We start from the raw sequence: 22,021 nt of genomic DNA, 5'->3' as shown, positions 1-22,021 counted from the left end.
GGGCCTAGTCCACACATGCTTAAAGCCTAACCCAATATCCAACCAAAAACTCATATTTTCTATCATTTCCTATGTGGGACTCAAAGATTCTCATCACTTTAATATCATGTTTAAGTGGACACATTAGGAGTCAATTTCTTATTCATTCCATAATATTTTTCTAACAGAGCGGTCAACAAAAAAGTCAGATGTTTTGCTTTTATATTATATATAGATATATAGATATAGGGGTAAATTACAACTTACCCACCTGTGGTTTAACTGAAATTTAAGTTGCTTACCCGTGGTTTGAAATTTAACACTTTACCCATTTAAGGTTTGATCGAAATTTAAGTTGCTTATTAGTGATTTGAAATCCCATGATACAAGTGTCCCGCTAGAGTATTTTTGATCTTATTTGATCTTGTATTATTATATTTTTTGTATTTTTAGAAGAGAGAGACATAAAAGTGGAGTAAAATTACTCATTTAACCATGTTTTTAATAGAGGTGGGTTACATAATTCTAATTGAACTAATTTCAAGTAGGTAAAGTATCAAATTTTAAACCATAAATAGGCAACTTAAATTTTGATCAAAACATACGTGAATAAATTGTAATTTGCCTCAAATATAAATGTATAGATATAGATATAGATATATAGACAACTATAGTGGGTTAAATTGGGTTTTAAGCCGAGTGGGTCAAAAGACCAAAGCCCATTAATCTCTAAGCTTTTTTGTTAGGAGCCCAAGCCCGGTGTCGGTTTTAAACCTACTTGGGTTTTTGTTTTGGAAAAAAAAAAACTCTTTGATTGTACAAAAACAACCTCTTTTCTCTCTTTCGCATTCCTTCTTCTCTCTTTTTGTTTGCTCTCTCATCAGAAAATACGGGGCAACCAAAAACACAAAGCTCAGAGGCCAAACCTAGCTCCCACCACAACCACAATGAACTGCTCAAGTAAGCGCTCTCCCTCTCTCTATTCTCTGACTGTTCGTGTTTTACTCTCTTTGTTGTATTTCTACTCAGTGGCATTTTGGTTATTCTTCTCTAACATCTGTCTCTTTTTGTCTTTCTCTGCTTTTCACCGTACAGTTTCCGGCGAAGTGCCGGAGGAGCCGGTGGTCTCCACGAAATCCGGGCTGCTTTATGAGAAGCGTTTAATCGAGAGACACATCTCCGTATGTTTATTTTTTATTTCTCTCTCTCTCTCTCTCTCTCTCTCTCTTTCATGCTAGGGTTTCTGTTTGCTTTTTTCTTTAATCCCTGTTTGGTTCCTCAGAAAGTGTCGGAAAAGAAAGAAAGTTACAATTTTTTTTTAAAAAAAAGATAAACATTTTTGTTTTTCTTTTTGTGCTCTATGGCTAATTTTAGGTTTTCTTAGCTACTTAAAAAGAGTGTTGACTTGTACTTAGCTTCTGAGAAGTAATTGACATTGAAAGCTTAGGTTTTAATTGTATTTAAACCCCATTTACCAAATTAACTTCACTCAAATTTATAGCTATAGTTTAGTTGTTTCTCCCTCTTGTTTTAATTTCTATTGCAAGTGTGAAATCAATAGCTCGAGACAAACAACATTCAATGCTTTGAAAAAAAAAAGTTCCCATTAAGTCTGGAAGTCAAAAGATAGCATTAGTAGAAGTAGTAAAAAGGACGTGTCACTAATTTTTGATAAGGATCTATAGCCGACTCAAATTTTGGGACTAAGGCTTTGTTGTTGTTGTAGTTTTGGAAGGGAATCTGGGGTTTTGAATTTTATATGCCTATTTATTGTAGGAGCATGTTAATAATTTGCCCTGTGTAAACCAGAATTTTCATTGCAAAATTATGAGGCTTGAGACGTAGTGCGTGCCAAAATGTGATTCCCTTTATTTATTTTGATTCACTTGATCAACTGAATAAAACAGAGACATATAATAAATCTTTCCTCTCCTTTTTTTCCCTTCTCTTTTATTTTCTCTATTTAATAACAACCTAATGGAGTGTTTTATAATTAAGCCTAGTGCAACATGTTTTGCACTTGTAAAAACATGGAATGTAAGATGAAGAGGCACTTCTTTCTTATTTCCTTTATTCTGCCACTTCAGAACGTTAATACCTTCACTTCCAAAATTTCTACTTGTTTAGTAAAATTCCATAACTAATGGATGTATGACTTTTTATTTTATTTTATATATATATATATGTATATATATCAGTATTGTATTAGTTATTTTTTCCTCTTGCAATTCAATTGTTTCTGCAAAACTCTTGGTTTATGTTTTCTCAATTGTTTCTTTATAATTTTGATCAATTCATTGTCTTTCAAAGTAGTTTTGGTGCTATGTGTGATGAAAAATAGCTTTTTCGTTTATTATATGGATAGGATTATGGAAAATGCCCAGTTACGGGGGAACCACTAACTATGGATGACATTGTTCCAATCAAAACAGGCAAGGTACGCATAGTAAAATATGTATATTTATGCTTTTTATGGTTGGATTTAATCCCAATTCTCTTGTACAATGATTAAGAAATTTTACCAGCTAAGGTAGTTGAGACCGTACATTGATGTTGATTATATTTATCATGCACTGATGCATTCTTGGGCCTGCCGTGCAGATAGTGAAGCCCAGGCCTCTACAGGCTGCTAGCATCCCTGGCATGCTCGGAATGTTCCAGAATGTATGTGACATCGGTTTATAATCATACTTTCCCAGTTCATTTTCTTTAAATGGTTTTATATGCTGTGGACCTTTTTGTATTTTTTCCTCATTTTTTATACTTTGCTATTTAATCAGATTGTGGTTCTTCATTTTCATCAATTATTCATGACCATAAAATTTGCTTTGTAGTGTCTCTAACTATCTACGGTGAGAAGGTATTATATATGCAACTAGTACGTGTCTTGTTGTCGTCATCATCATAATTGTTGATTTCTGTCCTTGAATTCATGCTTGATGGGCATCTTAATCTTATGTTGTCGCTTGTCTAACCCCAAGTTATTTGTTTAAGCCTAAATTTGGCACCTTTGGTGGTGGTCAGAATGTGATGGAAACTAGTCATTACCTAGTCATTTCAAGGAACAAAAATAATTTGATATTTGGTGTTCTGTATTCACATGCTGTGACAATTTAAGATATTGTCAATCTGTTATATGCTGGATATTCTCACAGTGTTCACCTGGATTAGAACAGCTTGAAAGTTTGAGAGTGTGTGTTGTTTGCTTACCTAGCATGTTGGCTTGTAGGGTGAGAACAATGGTTGTTTTGGCTTTGATTTTTAATTTCTTCCCATCAAGAGAATTTCAGGTTCTAAGTGGTTTTGGTTTGTTACAAAGGAGAGGGCTTTTTCCTGTGGCCTTTCGGTCAAATGGTATTTCCACCCTCCAGAAGAATGGGGTGGTCAATGAGGCCACAAGTACATGCTCAAATGGCATTTCTCTCCTTGTAAGAGGATGAGATTGTAGGTTCAAGACTCACTGAATATTTGTGACTTACCATTAAAAAAAAAGCACAAAACTCATAACTGAAAAACTAATAATACACCTAAATGTGGTTTTCAGTTTTCATATTCTTTAAGTAGACTAAAACTGTATTAAAATTTGTTTACTAAAAGTGCTCTTCCAAGGGTATTACCTAAGAAGCATGAGTATGGTACACGGCAATTTTTGAAAAAATAGGACATGGTAAGGTGGGACATATCTATTAAATAATTATTGAATATATCTTCTATATATTATTGAGCATTTCTTTTTACTTATCAAACCAAAAAAAATATTATTAAGCATTTCTTTTTAATATAATGTTAAATATATATCAAATTAAGAGTAATAATGGATAATAAAGCAAATCCATGACTATTAAATGATGTTTAGAAATTAGAATACAAACCAAGAATATAGATATTTTTTAATTTTCAAATGCAATATTACTATTTGGAGCATGAATGCTCCCTTTGTCTTGTGAAAGGGTATTAGATGACTCTTGTTCTCATGTCCCCGTCATGTCCTGCATTTTTTTTTTAAAAGAAGACACGCATGCAGAAGTGTCCCAGGCGTGTCAAGTGTTTGACACGGATGCGACACAGGTACAACAGACCAAATGAAGTGTCTATGCTTCCTAGGGTATTACAGAATTCATTAGTGAACCCCATGCCGGCTGTGCAAATCTTCATAAGCACCACCTGCATCATCAAATATAAGGAAATCCTTTTGGTTGGATGATCCTGATAATGTTCTTTCTTAGGTATGTCAAAACATATTATGTGTCCTCCAACAACTTGTTATATAATATGTGTCTGGCTGCTAATTTATGGTATAAATTTGGGATTTATTTTGATTTTTGGCCATTTATCAATTTATTCTAACAGTGTACTGATTATTATAGTGTTTTATGTTTTGCACTTAGATCCCATCATTTAAGAAATAATTCCATTATTTTTTTTTAATTGATTTTCTCTTTATTGTCTGATCATAAGGTATGCTTTCCTTCTCTCTTTGGTTATAGGAATGGGACAGTCTGATGCTGGCCAACTTTGCATTGGAACAACAACTACATACAGCAAGGCAAGAGCTCAGTCATGCTCTATACCAGGTAGTAGCTACTAAATTATATTATGCTGTCTAGTTCTTGCTTTATATTATAAATTCATTTAAATATTTTAATGTCAGATTGTCTTTCTTCTTTTTTTTATTTTATATTATTATTGCTGGTTTTCATTTGCTTGTCTTGATATTTTTTACATTTTTTTCACAATGTGCGTGAATCCTTAACACTGTTGGTCCACACTCTTCAATGGTGTGACACAGCTGACATTCTGAAATTGTCATCAAATTATTTTGATTACACTTTTAGTTATAATTGGTAAATGTACATCTAATAAAGTCCTTAACTTATTCTTAGGCTCCTAAGGAACTGAATTTTCAGAAGCCATCCTCGTTGTTTGCTTCCTATATCTTTTAGATTTGAGGGGATATCAAGTAATGCTAGTGGAGTTGGTTTTAATATTCCAGTCTAAGTCATTAGCATCCAAAGTGGGTTGGAATTGAGCCTTTATTGCTCTCAAGCAACCTCTTAAATCTACTTCACTGTTATTGATAATTGGCATCTAAGAGGAAGGTTTCTTTGGGAGGCGGGACTACTTCAGTGTTATGCATTTAAAGTTTGTATTTGGAATTATGGTCTCTTCTCACAATGTATGTTTTGACAATGATTTTCTTTCATTCTTAATTGTTTCCCTGCCCACTTCCAAATCATGGTTCTTTTAGATTTGAATAATTTAATCCTTTCTGATGTTAGTTTATTACGAGAGTTTAGCATGAGTACCATTTAACCTTGACATATTTCGCAATCGAACCTTTTTTGGGCCCAAATTACCCAAATACTTTCCAAAGTTGTGATTTTTGACGTTATAAAAGTTTGTACTTTATACACACACACACATATTCTGAAAGAGGAAGTTCTCTTTGGGAGGGATTACTACTCTGTATTGATTAACTAAGAAGGATGTCACTGAAGTCTCTCTATCTCTCTTAAATTTGTGGCTCAACTAGCACCTTCTACTGTTTCCAATAGAGACGTTCAAGGTTTAAATCCCCCCTCCCCCTACTATTAAATTATCCAAAAAAAATTTGTTGTTAATAGTACCTATCAAAATGTTTTTTTGTTAACAGTATTTCAGAATCTGGTAATACACAGTATCCCAAACTTTTTAAGGTTTTTGTAGAGACTACTGTTAAGGAAGATTTTATAATGCGAGTTAAGCTGCAATACTTTTGAAAAAAATGTTTTGCAGTCTCTCATGCTTGGTTCTTTATGTTGCATATAATTTTCTCTTCCCCTCTTGTTGCATTGAAAAAAATGTTCTTGCATCTCAATAATTGATTAGACCGTGTATCTATCACTTCCATTGTATCTAAAATTTGGTTGGTATATGGGCAGCATGATGCCGCTTGCCGTGTGATTGCAAGACTTAAGAAAGAAAGAGATGAAGCAAGGTCACTACTTGCTCAGGCTGACAGGCAAATACCCATGTCAGCATCAATGGCGGCAAATGTTCCTGCACTTAGCAACGGAAAGAGAGGTAGTTTGTTTTTGTGTTTTTTGGTTGATTTTCATATTTTGTTTTAAATATTAATTTACCTATAGCTCATTGGAATTCTGTTAATGTCATTGTAGCTGCTGAGGATGAGGAGTTTGGCCCTGGTGGAAAGAGAATACGTCCTGGGATATCTGCAAGTATTATCGGTGAGCTGACTGACTGTAATGCAGCTCTATCACAACAGCGCAAAAAGCGACAGGTATTGGTTGTTATGATGCAGTATCACTGAAATTATTCTGTTTTCAGTACTAATTGATTAGTTAAAAGGATATTTATTCTCTTACTTGACTTTATGCTTTTTTTTTTTAATCAATTTCTAATCGCTCTAATCTTCTTCTATCCCCTCCTTCCCTTCTCTCTTTTCCTATGATTTGTATATCAGATACCTCCAACAGTGGCTACCGTTGATGCTTTGGAGAGGTATACTCAGATTTCTAGCCATCCACTTCACAAAACAAGCAAACCTGGTGTTGTATCTCTTGATATCCATTATGACAAGGTATGGCATTAACTAAAATCTTAATTTGTGTATGCATATATTATAAAATCTTGTTACATGTATTGTTCAATACAATAGGGGACTCATTTTTAATTGGTCTCGGGCATGGGGACTCACGACTAGTGATTCTCTCCATTCTTTCCTTAGCTCTCTTTCTCTTTGTAATTAATATGTTGATTGGTTTTCTTTTTTGTTTTTTCTCTGTTTTCTTCTTCTTGTATTTTCTGGGTTTGCTCTATGTTCTTCATGCATAGAGTAGCCTTTCGTATATATCATTCTTACTTATCAAAAAAAGAAAAAAGGGCTTTAGATGACATGGTGATATGTAATTGGGCTCACAAGATCAAATTCCTCATTTTTTTTTGTTTGTTTGGTTGGTCGTTCATTCTTGCATGAATCTCTGATGAACTATGATGAAATTTGCAAGCAAACACATAAAACCAAAAAGCCCTAGTCTATACAATTCGCCTCACTAGTGTCTTCTTGTTTTTAAGTTCCATGCTATTTTGTTATTCAGCACTCCTCTGATGCTCTAACAATGATTTGTGTTCAAGAAGATGCTGCCAATTGGCTTAAATATGATACTGGCACTCTAATAAAAGCACTTCCCCCTATTTTCTAGGATATAATTGCAACTGGAGGGCTTGACACAAATGCTGTACTTTTCGATCGACCATCTGGACAGATCTTGTCTACACTCAGTGGTCATTCAAAAAAGGTTTGATTTTTCTGTCTTCTTTAAATTCTTTAGTTGTCCTGAAAATCTATGAACTTATTAGACTTTCTGTGCTTGTTAGGTTACGAGTCTAAAATTTGTTGCACGGGGCGATTTATTCTTGACTGGCTCTGCAGACAAGGTAAACAATCAGCTTTGTGGGAATCAAGTTTCACAATTATGAATCCATGAATATTGACGTGCATTTATTTTTTAAGTTTTGTATTTTCTTGGATATGTATGTTTGTTAAAGGTAATTTTTCCAATTAAGGTACAGGTCTTTTGAACAGAAAGTTTGGTTTTAACAAGCTAAATTGAGGCTGCAAAATCCTCCTAGATCCGCCTACTGTGAAATGAAGTCCTGTCCTCACTTTAAACCATTAAAATTGGGGCAGAAATTATAAAACCTTCCCTTCATTCTCTTCTTCCTGTTATCCCTCCCTTCTACCACAACTTTAGGGAGAGATGGATGGCCCTTACTTCTCTCCTTCCCTCTGAAATGTCTTCATCCCTGCTACGTTTCATCTATCCTACTAAACATTGACATATAAAAGTTCCCTATCAATGTGTTATGAGTCCTTCAAAGTAGCCCCCAAATCCTTCCTCTCGCAGGAAAAGAAGGTTTCTCCACTTGGATGCATAAGCCGCACAAAGTGTTGTAAAATAGGATTTTTAAGTCAAGAAACTTGTGGCTCGACTCAATGGCACTACCCAGATCGTTCTATGGGAAGAACTTAGGTTTGAATTCCCACTCCACCACTTGTTATAAGAAAAATAAGGGGTTCTGAAAGGCCTAAACACTTTGAGATTGCAATTATTAAATTTTCATGCCCCTTTTTCATAACCCAGAGGATTATACTGTTTATAAAATGTTAGTTATTTACTAAGATCTGGTGTAGTGGTGTCTGTTATATTGGAATGTTGTCAATTAGGTTAAATTTTGGTTGACTTAAGATAAGAGTTAGTTATGATCATTTCATTCAACTACACAGTACAAAACAGTTATGTTGAAAACAATCTAATTATATCGCTACTATTGTTTATGCTGATGGGTTACTGCTACCAGCCAAACTGCCTGTGAGAACCATAACTTGTAACCAAGATGGCCAATTTTACATCCTAGGCTAGCTCCTTTGGTTGGCTTACAAGGTAGTGGGCTATTTGGGAAAGGATTGCATGTGACATTGGGAAGGATTATAACATACTGTGAAGTGCAAGACACATTGTGATAGTTGAATTCTCTTAGACATTCCATGTACGCAAGGAGCCTGAATTGCAAATATGGACCTTGAGACTATTAAGATGAAATCATAACTTACTGATATGAAAAGATGCAAGTGAACGTTTTTTTTATCCTTGTTTTGGCTGTTTTCTTTTGAGTTTGAATGCCTTTTCAAGTGACCTTGAGTAGATTATGTAAAAAAGAAAACATCTAGATCTTTTTCAATTGGTGATTTTGTGCCAGTATTTGTAGTTTTTTTGCTTGATTGCATTTTGTAATTTGTGATGACTCTGTATAGTGTAAATATTTGAAAATTTGGGGCCCTGTTAAGCACCCTCCTCCCTCTCTTTTTAAAAACTAAACGCTTTCTTTGTAGCTTTCATGCTCACAATTTACAGACATTCTGATTGCCAAAGTCTAAAGGAGATGATTATGCTGATATTAACAAGTTTTTGTGTCCTTGATGATTATACTAAATAAAAATTTTCAATCCCTAAAACTCATATAGAATTTCCTTATTTGAAAACTATGTTGTTTTCTGCTATCTATCTTAAATCTTAATGTAAATCCATGGCATGAGTGTGTTAAACAATTGATGTTTACAGCTCATATGTGCTTTTGTTTCTGCTGTTTCTGTCTTTATCCCTGAAATGTTTTCTTTTTTTTCATTGGCTGAAGACTGTACGTGTGTGGCAAGAGTCTGATAATGGGAACTATAACTGTAGGCAGATCTTGAAGGATCATACTGCTGAGGTAAAAATGCTTTCAATTCTATTGATCATGTCCCTTAACTGATTTTGACTTTGGGTGTAAAATTTGTCTTATTCTTCATGCTTTTAGTTTGTACTTGGGAAATAGTAGTTGAATTTTCTTATTCAATTCTTTCTTGTCCTCCCCCTCCCCCCTATTTCCTCTTTTCTTATAGTTTTGACGTACCTAGTAAGGTGCTGCTGGAGCATGAGACCTGTGTATGTGGTCATTAGTAAAGTGTTACATCAGTTAGAAGTGTTTACAGCTGAGTCCTTTAGTGTCAGGGAACTTGTCTCTCACTATGCTATATCACACTTCATTAATCATGTTCTTTTTCATGTACAACCTGCAACAGGAGGCATTTTCTCCTCTATCTTCTTCCTTCTTTTTTTCCCTCCCTTTTTAAATGCTGCACAATATTTCCATTAATTAATACATGTTGATCAAAATAATATCTTGACATCACAATTAATCTGGGATCTTTGAAATATTTTCTGACATTCATGAATACAATTGTTGCATTATATGCAATGAATTCCTCTTACCACTTTCAACACTGCCCTCATCAAGTGGTGTTCTTAACTGTAGAAAAATGGCATGCCATGGTTCAGTTTTCATTTTGGCACTCTTGGAATCTCGGAGTTATTTCTTGTTGATGAAGTTTTGCCTTTTTCTCCCCTTTTCAGGTGCAAGCTATTACTGTACATGCCACAAATAACTACTTCGTGACTGCTTCTCTTGATAGCACATGGTGCTTTTATGAGCTTTCTTCTGGACTATGTCTAACACAGGTCTCTTCTCTCCCTCTCCTGCATGTGTGCGCACTCAGACTTGAACTGACACACAAACCCACTGTTATATAGTACATCTAGAACTATGAATAGCATGCATGTATCTAAAGGTTGACAGCCCATTGCACTGACTTAATCAATAAATTCAACACACATATAAATGTCATTTGAGCTTTCCATAACATGTAGAGGTTGCCAACCCACTGTCATATAGTACATCTAGATCTGTGAATAGCATGCATGATATGTATCTGAAAGTTAACAGCCCACTGCATTGACTTAATTAATAGATTGAACACATGCACACTCAGACAAACATGCAAGTAAATGTCATTTGAGCTTTCAATAACATGTTAGAGGTTGCAGAAGAAATAGTGAGCTTTAAATGCTTTCATCAACCTTAAAGTATCTCAGAGTCATTAGTATGTATCTTTTTCCCTCCATACTTTCTGGTGGGTCAATTTGACAATCTTCAGTTCTGCAGGTTGTGGACTCAACAGATTCTAGTGGATATACTTCTGCAGCATTTCATCCTGATGGTTTAATCCTTGGGACAGGCACTTCAGAAGCTATTGTTAAAATTTGGGATGTGAAAAGTCAGGTATAGCTAGCTCTTTTCTTTACCTTACCTCTGTTTTTCAGTGTGTTTCTCTGATAAAACATTCTCTGATTGGTTTACAGGCAAATGTTGCCAGATTTGATGGACATGTTGGGGCAGTAACTTCCATATCATTCTCTGAAAATGGATACTTCCTTGCAGTAAGTATTCTGCTACTTAAAAATGCCAGTGTTGCGCTTTGATTGGCTGAAGTGAAACTTATTTAATGAAAGCACGTCTAGGCGCACTTTTCTTTTTCTTTTTCTTTTTTTGGCTATAAATATATGAATCATTAAAATTAACTGCTTGATCTTGAAAGACATGACATGGACATTTAACATACAAACACTATTGTTAAGGTACTTAATTACATAAAAAAAAATTTGTTTACATATTAAAAGACATAAACAAGGATAATTTACTATTCCTGTGCTTTTTGATCTTCGCCTTTTGTATATACTTTGATTGGACCATATAATTCATCTGGTCATAGCTATCACAGTTACGTATTTTTATAAAGCACAAAAGAATTAAACAAAATGTTATTTTTTAACCATCTATCACTACATTATTATCATATTGTCTATTAATAAATTTTTCAAATTTTACTGTATAAAATTTTAAAGAAATTCATGTTACTTACGTGAAATTACTTGTAAACTTTAATGCAATTGTACTTTCCATTCAGGTGACTGGAAATTATTATTATTATTATTGTTCAAGAGTGTGCTTGCGCTTTGCTCTTTGTGCCTAGGCTCTCAGAGTCCTCTGTGCTTGACACTTTTACCAACATTGTAATATGCACAGTAGATAGGTCAGACATTCCATGTTTTGATTTTCATGTCTGAAATGGACAGACTGCAGCTCATGATGGTGTTAAGCTGTGGGATCTTCGCAAATTGAGGAACTTCCGAACTTTCTCTCCATATGATTCCGAAACCCCAACAAATTCTGGTATGTAATACTAATAACTATCTCCCCAAAATGCATTGCTCTTTGTAGAGATCAAGCTATTAGAAATTTTACCATAGATTGCTATCCCTCTTTGTAAAAGCCAGTCCATTCAATATGGAAGCTTTCCTTGTGGCTTTTCTTTGTTGTTTCTCTTTTATTTATTCTCCTCCCCCCTTTTCCCTTTTTTTTTTTTTTTATTTATTAATTCTATGATGGTGTTATTGATAATATTAGTTTTTCTTGTCCATTTACTGCTGTAGCTTTGTAATGTTTATTAGTGGACTTTAAAGATCAAACTCTCCTTATTCTTCATGTACATTATTGTAACATGATACAAAGTCTTGAAGAAATGTGTATAGTAATGGAAGCCATTTTTTCTGTTTGCAGTGGAGTTTGATAATAGTGGATGTTACCTTGCGCTCTCTGGCTCAGATATAAGGTGGGTGTTCAAAAACCTTCAACTATTGGGTTTTGGTTAAAGATTTTAATCCTGAATGAAATTCAGATCCAATTCACAAATCTGGAGGTCACGTATATTTTAGTTGATTATATTTAATATTAAATAACTTAGCAATTTTGATATATGCTATCCGTCTGCAAATAATTTTTGTTTAAAATATTTGCAAGGAAAATCGTGGCATTCAAGGAGCTCTAGACTTAGTCTTACTCTTCTCTCCTTTGTCTCCCATCCCCCATCCACACACCCTCTTCTTTTTATGGTGGGAAGAGAATTTATAGCGATGCCACGTTGAAAATGGTGGAACTGTTGGTCCAATCTATCGCAATACAATCTTGATCTCAGAAGTATAAATATTTGTGGCTTTCACAAAAATCACCAAACTAGCCAAATATTTAGCAAGTTAATGTGGGAAATCTGAAATGGCGTGTTAATGCATGTTTAAGACTCTCACCATCTTGGTCAGTGAGCTCTCAGTTAAATGACACTTCCTTTGTAAGAGCAAGGTGGAAGGTGGGGCGGGGGTTCAACCTTGTGAGTGCATAATGACCAATAAAAAAAGATAATTACTATTTTTTATAAGCTGGGCTATCTACTTCTCCCAAAAGGATATTACTATATTAGCCTTGACCAGTTACCAGAGTTTGCACCACTTTTTCATTCCAACTGCATAAAAGCCAAATGTTCTTTTCTCTCTACTTTTTTGTAATTTTTGCAGCTATGGAAACTAATTTGGGGCTAATGCTTCTGCAGAGTTTACCAAGTTGCGAATGTTAAATCAGAATGGAATTGTATCAAAACTTTCCCTGATTTGTCTGGCACAGGTTTTTTTTTCCTTTTCTACATATTTTTATAATTTTTGGCTTTTAGTTGTTAGTCCTTCATGTTTTACATATTCTGCTCTGATTTCAGGTAAGGCAAGTTGTGTAAAATTTGGTCCAGATGCAAAATATTTAGCAGTAGGATCAATGGATAGAAACCTCCGCATTTTCGGCCTGCCTAGTGAGGATGGTCCGTTAGAATCATAAGGCACCTTCAAGTTGCCCTTTCTGGGAAGTGGACTTCTTGGTATTTCCTGCAGTTCCTGTTACTGCTACTTTTGATTTTTATTGGCTGAAGAAGTGGAAGGTAGAATTCCCTAATTATATGGTGTTGGTGCTATTCTCACATTCATATTCATAGACCGGAGAATATCCTATGAGCATATTGCATCAATGTCGCGAGGTGCACTGCCAACTGAGCTGGAAACAGTTACATCTCTGAGCAATTCTTAGTCTCCATGTTATCATCTCTTTATAAGTACATGTCCAATCTAATGTATTATTATTATTTCCAAATTTTTCTTAATGAGATTTTGTTCTTTACGAATAGTTCAGTTGTTGGCCAAGAATTTAGCCTTGTATGTTCAAATGTGGTTGGGTGATAAGATTATGACAATTGTTTCCTAAAATTATGGGACTTTTTTTTTTTTTTTTTGGTGTGTAATTTGTTGCACTTCAATCTCTGTCAATCAAATTTAGAACGGATTCCTGACCGACCCTTGCAAGTGTGCAGTTTATAATAGTCATTATTAACAATGTGGGTGGGCATTTCAAAGTTGAGCACAGGCTTTGGTGTTTATACGTATGTAGTATATATAACTTCGTTAGTGACAAGAAGAAACTCTTGTGAACTCCCCGACTCCCAAAATAGGGTCTTCATTTGAAAAGTCAATAAACACAATTCCAGCTCCTCCGGTCTTATTAATAAACACAATATCTTTCCTCCCTGTGGTCTACCGTGTTTTTGTTTTCCCTACACTCCCCCAACTCCCAACAAAACTATCAATCTGTCACATATGAGCAAGCAACCCAGATCTAGACCCAAATGTAGGCTCAGCCCCACCATCACTCTACCACCACCACCAATTGTTGAAGCCACGTCAATGCACCCAAACCCAATTGTTGTCATCACTATAATAAGGAAATTGTAAAGCACCTTGCCATCCAAGACGTGCCAAGAATGATATATGAAGTCACTCGTGCTAAGGAAGGGTTGAAATTGCTCTATGCCATCTTTGCAATGCTAATCCATTCCTCCCCCAGATTAGGGGTGTTCAAAAACCGATTCAGATTGATGGGGCTACAGAGGATCAAGGTAGGGGTGTTTGAAAACCGATCCAGGGCTACAGAGGATCAGGGTAGGGGTGTTCAAAAACCGATTCGGATTGACAGACGGATGGAGCCGGAAATTGAAGAAAAAGATGACAGTTGGTAGAGGCTTGTCGGCTGGTACGGTTTTTTTTACCAAATGTTTTGAGATTCCAATGAACACCGAACCAACTGACACGCATATAAAAATCTTATTAAATAATGTAGTAAATATTATATTATATAGAGTTTTACTAACGTGCACTCTTAGAGTATATATTAGTAAACAATTTTAAGAAACTTTTTATGAAAAAATAAAAAAGTAATTTAGGTAATAAAAATAAATTGTTTTGAAGTTATATCAACACTCAATTCTCCTAAGTTATATCAGCATTCGCTCTTTATTTATTTATTCTTAATCCATTGTTTTTTATTCATTCCTCCTTTTTCCTATTTTATTTTGGTGCTCTCTCTCTCTCATAAGTCTCAGTGAATAGGCGAGCTTCTCTGGCAAGTAATTCCAACCAATGTCACCGTGGTTGAGATCAATGCCTACAGTTGTCAAGTACTTTCGCGCAGAAAACCCCAGTAATATTATAGTTGTAGACATTACATCCATGATCCAACCCATGAGATTCAGAGGATCAGATTGAATATTAGTCTGATGAAATTGGGGGGAATTATTAATTATCTGCAGTATTGTATTCTTGCAGCTTGGGTCACAGCCACACTAGAAAGAAAATCTGCAGTGTTGTATGGCATTCGCTAGCCACTGAAATGCAAGAGTGGCTGCTCATAATACCATGGCTACAAAAGCATTTTCGAACTAAAACTCAAAATCTATTGATTCATCTTATGGATAAATACATCATCTCCCACATATATATATATATATATATATAATAAGAGCTCTTCGGTATTACAAATGAAGGTAACTTTAAATTAAATGAATAAAGAATAGGATTACAACAGATCTTGAATGATAAATGAGCAAAGCATCTGAGGCCTTGTCCTAGGTAAGGTAATGCGAAGCATGCTTAAAACCCCATAGCTGCACAACAAACAAAGCTTATATTAGAAACAAACTATGATGAAGATTAATGGTTCATTTGGATTGAGGAGGGAAGGAGAGTAGAGTAGAGTTAACCTAAAATTAGCTTAGTTTTTAACTAATTTTACTCTACTCCCCTCCACTCTTCTTTCTTCTCCCCTCCATCCAAACGGGCCATTAATTTGAAATATGCAGCTACAAACATGACTCCTTATAAAACGGAAGAAAACAATCAAAAGGACTAACATGGACATAGCTTCGCCATATCTTTCATTAAAGAAATTCCACATGCTTTGGTTTAGTATGGTTTGGATCCTCTCCATTTCCAAAATACTTGGAAAGTTCCAGTTCTAATCCCATGGCTAAAGACATGACATGTAAGTCCTAATCAATGGGGGGAAAACAAGACATGGGCCAGCTCTAGAAGAGTAAAAATTCGGATCTGAAAAAGATGGTCTTTCAACCACAGATTGCCTGGTCACAATGGGGATTGCACATGGGCCAGCCTGTCTATGGCCAGCACCAACTGCTTTAGTGGTGCCTCCCAGATTTCGGAAGATAAGGTTTCTGGGTTTACCATTGTCGTCACAATAGCCATCACTCCCTCCTCTGGGTAAGGTTGTTGCAGCTATTCTAGTTGTTACAAAGAAGGTTTCAAAGACCAAACCATTTAAAAAACTGGAAAATAAGGAGGCCAAAGATTTTGATGTTGAATTAGAGTTCAATCAAAGGTCAAACCGTAATAATGTTATAATGAATTTAAAAATTAATTAAAATATAAATAAATAGATTAAATTTTTACACACACACACACACACATATTGACTAAAAAACACGTGTAAAGAAATTTGGTTATCTTTCAAATATATCTTCACAACTTTTATAAGGCTAATAGAAAGTAATAAAGTGTAAACAAGCATAAGGCAAATAGAAAATAATAAAGCTTAAACAAGCATTAATAGATATTGAGTTTATCAATCCTTCAAGTACAAAGTCTAATTGCATAAACAACCAAATTAATTCCTAGTTATACACTATTTTCTTGCAAAAATATAGAATTTCAAATAGTGTCATCAACATCATCATCACCAATCATATGAATATCATAACACACATTCGGGCATATCTAAATTAAGCACAAAAGCAAATCCCACATCATCAAACCACCATCCAGTATCATTTAAAAGTAAACAAATAAAATAAAAAATAAAAAAGCAAAACTCATTCAGCCATATCTATATTAAGAAAAAAGGTAAACTAATATCATCACCACAGCCCAATATCATCCAAATTTTTTTTACAAAACCCATATTGAAATCAAGGAAAAATAGAGTAAAAATTAGCAAAACCCATATATACACAGAGAGAGAGAGAGAGAGAGAGAGAGATGTTGAATACCTATAAGAAATGAAGAAAAATTGACAGCGGAGAGGGAGGGAGCCAGCTTGAGAGGGAAGGGGGGGGGGATGGGTATATTCGTTGAAGAGGGATGAAATGACGTGGTTTACTTTAGCAAAGCAAACAATGTTTTGTGAGGAAACGAGAAACAACATCATTTTGGGTGAGAAAGTTTGAAAAAATAAAATAAAATAAAATGAATCAACCTGCTCTAACAGCCAGACCAGGTCATGATTTCCTAAACCAACCTCCCTTTTTTTTTTTTGGTTAGGGCCAGTTCCTGATTGGACTGGCCACTCTAGTCCGGGATTTTAAATCTGATTGAAGGTGTAGGCCAAGGTTTGGCTTGTGAAAAGATGGCAATAAAAGTGGGTTGGATGCTCAAGGAAGTTGATGTCACTTGGGGGCTTTTCATTTTGTCTACACCATTGGATAAGTAAATCCATCTTGCTGGGGTAGACCAAAAATGGCATTTTGGCAAATTTTTACTAAGGAACTAGTACTCTGAGTTTCATCTTAGGCTGTGTTTGGTTAGACAAAATATTTTCCTAATGTAAAATATTTTTAGGTGTTTGGTTGTGTTCTTGAAAACGTTAAAACATATTTTCTACTACTTTCCCACGTTTTCTCATCTCCCAAGGACATATATAATGAAAAAGGACAATTCTAGATAGGAAAAAAAAAAAATCGTGATCAGTGACTGGTGGTGGCGGCAGCTGGCAGCTAACAGCAGTGGTTGGCAATTGGAGACCGGGGACGTTAGTGGGGGTGGTGGTTGGGTGCCGGGGGGGGGGGGGGTGGTTGGGTTGGTGAGTTTTGGGTGAGATAGAAAATGAAAGGACCACAAATTTAAGTGTAAAACATTTTCGGCCAAAAGTGCTTTTATTTTATGTTCCGGTTGATCAACAATTTCAGTCACCCCAAACACCTGCAAATGTGGAAAATATTTTTCCATCGAAACAAACACAACCTTAATTGATCTCTCTCAGTACAGTCTCATTATTTTAACAAATAATTTATGGTATCACCATTATTTAAACTTATAATTTGTGGTTCACTATCACTATCACCATAATGCTACTGAAATCATGGATCCCAAATTCAGGTTCCTAGTTAATGCACACCAGCCACTACGAGCAGCTAGAATGGAGTCCAAACACGTATAATGTAGTGGCTGGTAGTGGAATGGACTCGAAAAATGTATGATATGATAAAGAAAAAGTATTAGAGCAATTCTTGTACTGACAACAATTGGTGAGAGAGAAATATTAGTGAGCATGAAGTGGGTTAAGATAGTGGTGGCAGCATCAGCCAATCTTTCATTCTTTCTTAAGAACAATAATAATACTTAAAGATCACAACACTATCAACAGATGATTACTAAAAAATATGTTGAATAAAAGACAAGCCAGAAAAAGGAGTTACACACGAACATGGAAGCAAAAGCAACAATGTGATCCAGCCACTAAATGTTACCAGTGGACAAGATGAAGTGGTCAAAAAGCTGCATTACCTCAACATTTCTTAACTCAAAATCTTGGTTATGAGCCAAGCATAAATTCCCAAATGTTTCGCAAGGTCCACTGGTTCCATTTAACCTTTTCAAAAAGAGTTCACGACCATGAGAAAAAATCCTAAAATATTTCTACATCTATTATTCATGTCATGTGAGATTCAAACAGATCATCAAAATAAGAATCTTACAGATCTCCATCCAAGCACAAAGCAAAGTTACCACCACCACCAAGTGCTAGTATGTCATTCAAACACAAGTAGTAATACCGATTGCTTCCTACATATAGAAATTTAACACCATATAAGATTATGCATAATAAACGCCCATTGAAGGTTTCTCATGCATTTTAAATTTTAATTTTGTTTAGCTTGAAGATGTAATAGATTTCATATTAAGACTTTAATTATTCTTATCCAATTCTGATGATTCCCAATGACTTCACAAGAGCAATGAATTTTGATATGGGCACCTGCTAAAGGAACAACCCTCTTATTGTAGCAGTTGAAGATTGACAACAATGCCAAATTCAAATAAAGGCCCCAGTTGGGATATGAGTAAATTGGGTATCCACATTTTGATTATCAAACATTAAGGTACCAAACAATCAAACAGTTAGCACTAAAACCTACTTAAATGCCAATTGCACTATGTACTCATCTTTTTTTTTTTTTTTTTTTTTTTTTTTGAGGTAGAAAACATAACAACCTTTGGACTTGATTGCTACATCTTAAAAAGAGAAAGCATTACACATATGATTCACTCAAGGTCCTTACCAGTTGGTCTAAATAGTCTCGGTGCACCATATATGGTCGTAAATACGAATGACTGGTTTGTCCCCTATCACCAAGAAAGAAAGAAATACTAAATCATACTCCAAATATTCAAAGGGAAAAATATAGAAACAGACATGAAATAGCAAAAGAGATAGTCGCTTCATCAAGAAGACAAATAAATAAGATTAAATATCAATAAACTTGAAAGCGTGTTAGCTTACTTGATATTTCCTCTTTGCTGTAGGCTTTAAGGGACATTCTAGCAGCCCACCAAACACAGCACCTTGCCGATCACCAACAATCTAGAAGATAAATAACAAGATTTACATTAACTCACATTAACTCCTGTTATCACCACTTAAGAGATATTATTGGACCATAGACATCAACATACCAGCAAACAAGGGCCAGAAAGTTCAGCACTCTTGCGAATAAGTGTACGCAGTGATATACCATGTTTCAACGTACTGCCCTTCATTTCAAGAACCAATATTAAATCAAGACCCAAATACGAGAGAAACAACTGCTTTTAGCATAGAGTATATAAGCTTTTCAGCAAAGCTTACCTGTACAACAAGACCCATTGGCACCCTTTTACAATATTAGGAAGGGATGACAGCAAAAATTCATACAAGTCCGCAGAAATAAAAACAGACTCATCCATGAGATAGGGTAAATGCTTCCGTGGACTGTGTTGGTCGGTTGCATCTTCGAACATTTCAGACCCACTAGTGCTCCTTCCAGAAGCCGGGTCTTCATTATCTTCTAGATTACTTACAGTTGCCTTCTTCCCAAATACTGGACTACATTCTACGTAGTCATTTAAGAAATTATCTTCAGCTTCTAAGTTCAAATTTCTATATCCATCAGTGTCTGAATGACTTGGTTTGAGATCATGCTGATGATTGTTCGATCTCGATCCATTGAAGCTGACAGAAGGGATAATGTAGGAAAATACGAAGAAACAGGCTTTGCCCCTTTAGAATACGACCTGGCCTACACATTTAAAAACTTTACGTCACCATGAAAGTAAAACTCACATTCACAATTCAAATAGAAAAAGAGAAAAATGCAGCCCCTTTTGCTTGGAATATTCAAAAACAATAAAAAGGGTAGAAGATGCCATCTTCATGTATAGTTTCCAAACAAATGAAAAAGAAAAATCAAAATCAACTTGACTAGTCCACATAGCTCTAAAGGGCTTAGTTGAATGCAAATTTTGGTTTTGGTTATCAGCTACCGATCCAAAGCCTATAAGAACATCTATTAAAACTCTTAACAAAAAAAATCAACAGTGTTGGAATGCAAATTACAAGGCTAACTACCCCACCACCTTAAAAACCACAATCATATAACATGAAGATCATATAACCTTCATCTCTTCCTAGTGTATAGGAATAAATTCAATAACAAAAATTACCATCTGGGTTTTTTTTTTTTAGGGGTATGTGAATAACAAAAACAAAAGGTTATATCTTTTAACAATAGCTGATAAAAAAGATTCAAAATTTTCTTTTACCCACATAAGATCCCAAACACGCAATTGCAAATTTACCCACATTGAAATTCAACAAAAGGAATGTTAGAATTGTCCAAAACAACAAGATCTAAGCTTTTCCAAGACCAATGATGACAATCAAGCTCAACTGTTTATGTACCAAAAGAATTTTCTTTAAAAAAAAAAAAAGAAAGAGAAATACCTGAGGTGAAGGAGAAGAGGAGGAGGACGATGAGTTGGGGGAATCAGCAAAGAAACGAGACAGGCTCTCACTCACTTTGTCTTTCAACGTGTGCATCCTCCTGATTTTTTATGATGATAATGGCGAACCTAACCTCTCTATTGCTATTACGCTTTTTTTTTTTTTTTTTTTTTTTTCTCCCTCTTTCTCTCTCACATTTGTGTTCGTGTTTTTGTTCTTTTAACGTAAATGGAAATCAGCTTTTTGTGTTTTGCTTTTGTTTTGTGAAAAGGAAATAATTACGAGAAAGTGAAAAAAAAATAGAGTCGGTGGTGTGAGAGAGAGAAATAATGGCCGCAAGCGATCAACGGAGGAATATAAGGAATTGAAGGTTAGGTGAAGTGGTCAATTCACAAACTACATTTATATGCGTTTAGGATCGAATTTTGGTTCAGATCCGCATCCTATGACTTATGATTTTGCTTTTCCTTTTATGGGTTAGGCTAATTTTGCAAACATATTATTTATTTATTTTAGAGAATAATTTTTAAAAAATTTTAAGAAAAAAGGAATTGGCTTTTTCAACATCGTCTTATATTTTTCATAATAATTATATTGTAATTTTCTTAAAATTTGGGCATTTATCAAAATTATAATATATTAATTATGGGCCATCTTTAGAACTTGAGACTTGACTCGAATTCCAATACAAAGATACTTGAATTTCAAATGTGACAACATAACTAATATGTTTCAATTTTGGAGGGAAGTGGATATGGAGGGTGGATACATTGCCAAAAATCTAGTGCTTCATATGGAAGTGTTATCTTCAAAGCCTTCAGTCAAAGAGCTATTGGTCCCAAGGGGCATTGCTGAGAATGGTGTATGTGAGTGTTGTGGACTTAGTAGTGAATCAATAATGCATGTCATGAGTTTGCAAAAAATTTATGGACCAACTTAAACAGCACCCTCTGTGATGAGAGCTTGTTAGTTGAATACTGATGGATCTTTTATTGGAAACCCTGGGAAGCTTGGGGGAGGAGGACTAATCCGAAAACTTGATGGTGGCTGGGACAAAGGCTTCTCTTGAGCTATAGGTATATCTTTGAGTGTGGATGCAAAGTTATGGGCTCTAAGAGATGGCCTGAAGATCTAATGTTCAATGGGGATGCTAGCGGTGGAGATTGAGCTTGATGCCAAAGTTGTGGTTGATTGGGTGGCAAGGAATGCTAGTATTAACACTGCTCACTCAGTGCTTATCTCGGATTGCAGGTACCTCATGGAGTAGATGCCTAGAGTCAAGATCAGACACTGCTTTAAGGAGGCAAACTAGTGTGTAGACTTTTTGGCTAAGAGGGGAGTTGCACAAGATCAAGCCTTTAGAATTTATGATGATCCCTCAATGGACATGTCTATCCTTTTGTATTAT

General features: G+C 35.1%; 2 protein-coding genes across 2 annotated transcripts; one reads left to right on the top strand and one right to left on the bottom strand.

Moving 5' to 3' along the window:
- The first annotated feature begins 792 nt into the window (after positions 1 to 792).
- Positions 793 to 13,496, top strand: LOC112012915 (pre-mRNA-processing factor 19). The gene is made up of 18 exons (XM_024045286.2): positions 793 to 939; positions 1,075 to 1,160; positions 2,345 to 2,416; positions 2,581 to 2,643; positions 4,467 to 4,553; positions 5,901 to 6,042; positions 6,138 to 6,259; positions 6,443 to 6,559; positions 7,182 to 7,277; positions 7,357 to 7,416; positions 9,175 to 9,249; positions 9,933 to 10,037; positions 10,522 to 10,638; positions 10,719 to 10,796; positions 11,493 to 11,589; positions 11,977 to 12,028; positions 12,800 to 12,870; positions 12,959 to 13,496. The coding sequence occupies exons 1-18, from the start codon at positions 927 to 929 to the stop codon at positions 13,072 to 13,074; spliced, it is 1,569 nt and encodes a 522-aa protein (XP_023901054.1). The 5' UTR covers positions 793 to 926; the 3' UTR covers positions 13,075 to 13,496.
- Positions 13,497 to 14,993: 1,497 nt separating this feature from the next.
- LOC112012930 (uncharacterized) lies at positions 14,994 to 20,976 on the bottom strand. The gene is given in 9 exon segments (XM_024045299.2): positions 14,994 to 15,226; positions 18,138 to 18,222; positions 18,329 to 18,416; positions 18,914 to 18,977; positions 19,135 to 19,215; positions 19,308 to 19,380; positions 19,480 to 19,766; positions 19,769 to 19,909; positions 20,614 to 20,976. Coding segments are annotated over 9 exon segments (954 nt in total). The 5' UTR covers positions 20,710 to 20,976; the 3' UTR covers positions 14,994 to 15,187.
- Positions 20,977 to 22,021: the final 1,045 nt, after the last annotated feature.

Source organism: Quercus suber, unplaced genomic scaffold (assembly GCF_002906115.3).
Source record: "Quercus suber isolate HL8 unplaced genomic scaffold, Cork oak 2.0 scaffold_614, whole genome shotgun sequence".
Classification (NCBI taxonomy): domain Eukaryota; kingdom Viridiplantae; phylum Streptophyta; class Magnoliopsida; order Fagales; family Fagaceae; genus Quercus; species Quercus suber.
This window is presented reverse-complemented; position numbering and strand designations above follow the sequence as displayed.

Coding starts and splice junctions, on each gene's coding strand:
- LOC112012915 (XM_024045286.2), top strand. Junction 1,161..2,344: donor TAATCGAGAGACACATCTCC/GTATGTTTATTT, acceptor TTATATGGATAG/GATTATGGAAAATGCCCAGT. Junction 10,038..10,521: donor CTGGACTATGTCTAACACAG/GTCTCTTCTCTC, acceptor TCAGTTCTGCAG/GTTGTGGACTCAACAGATTC.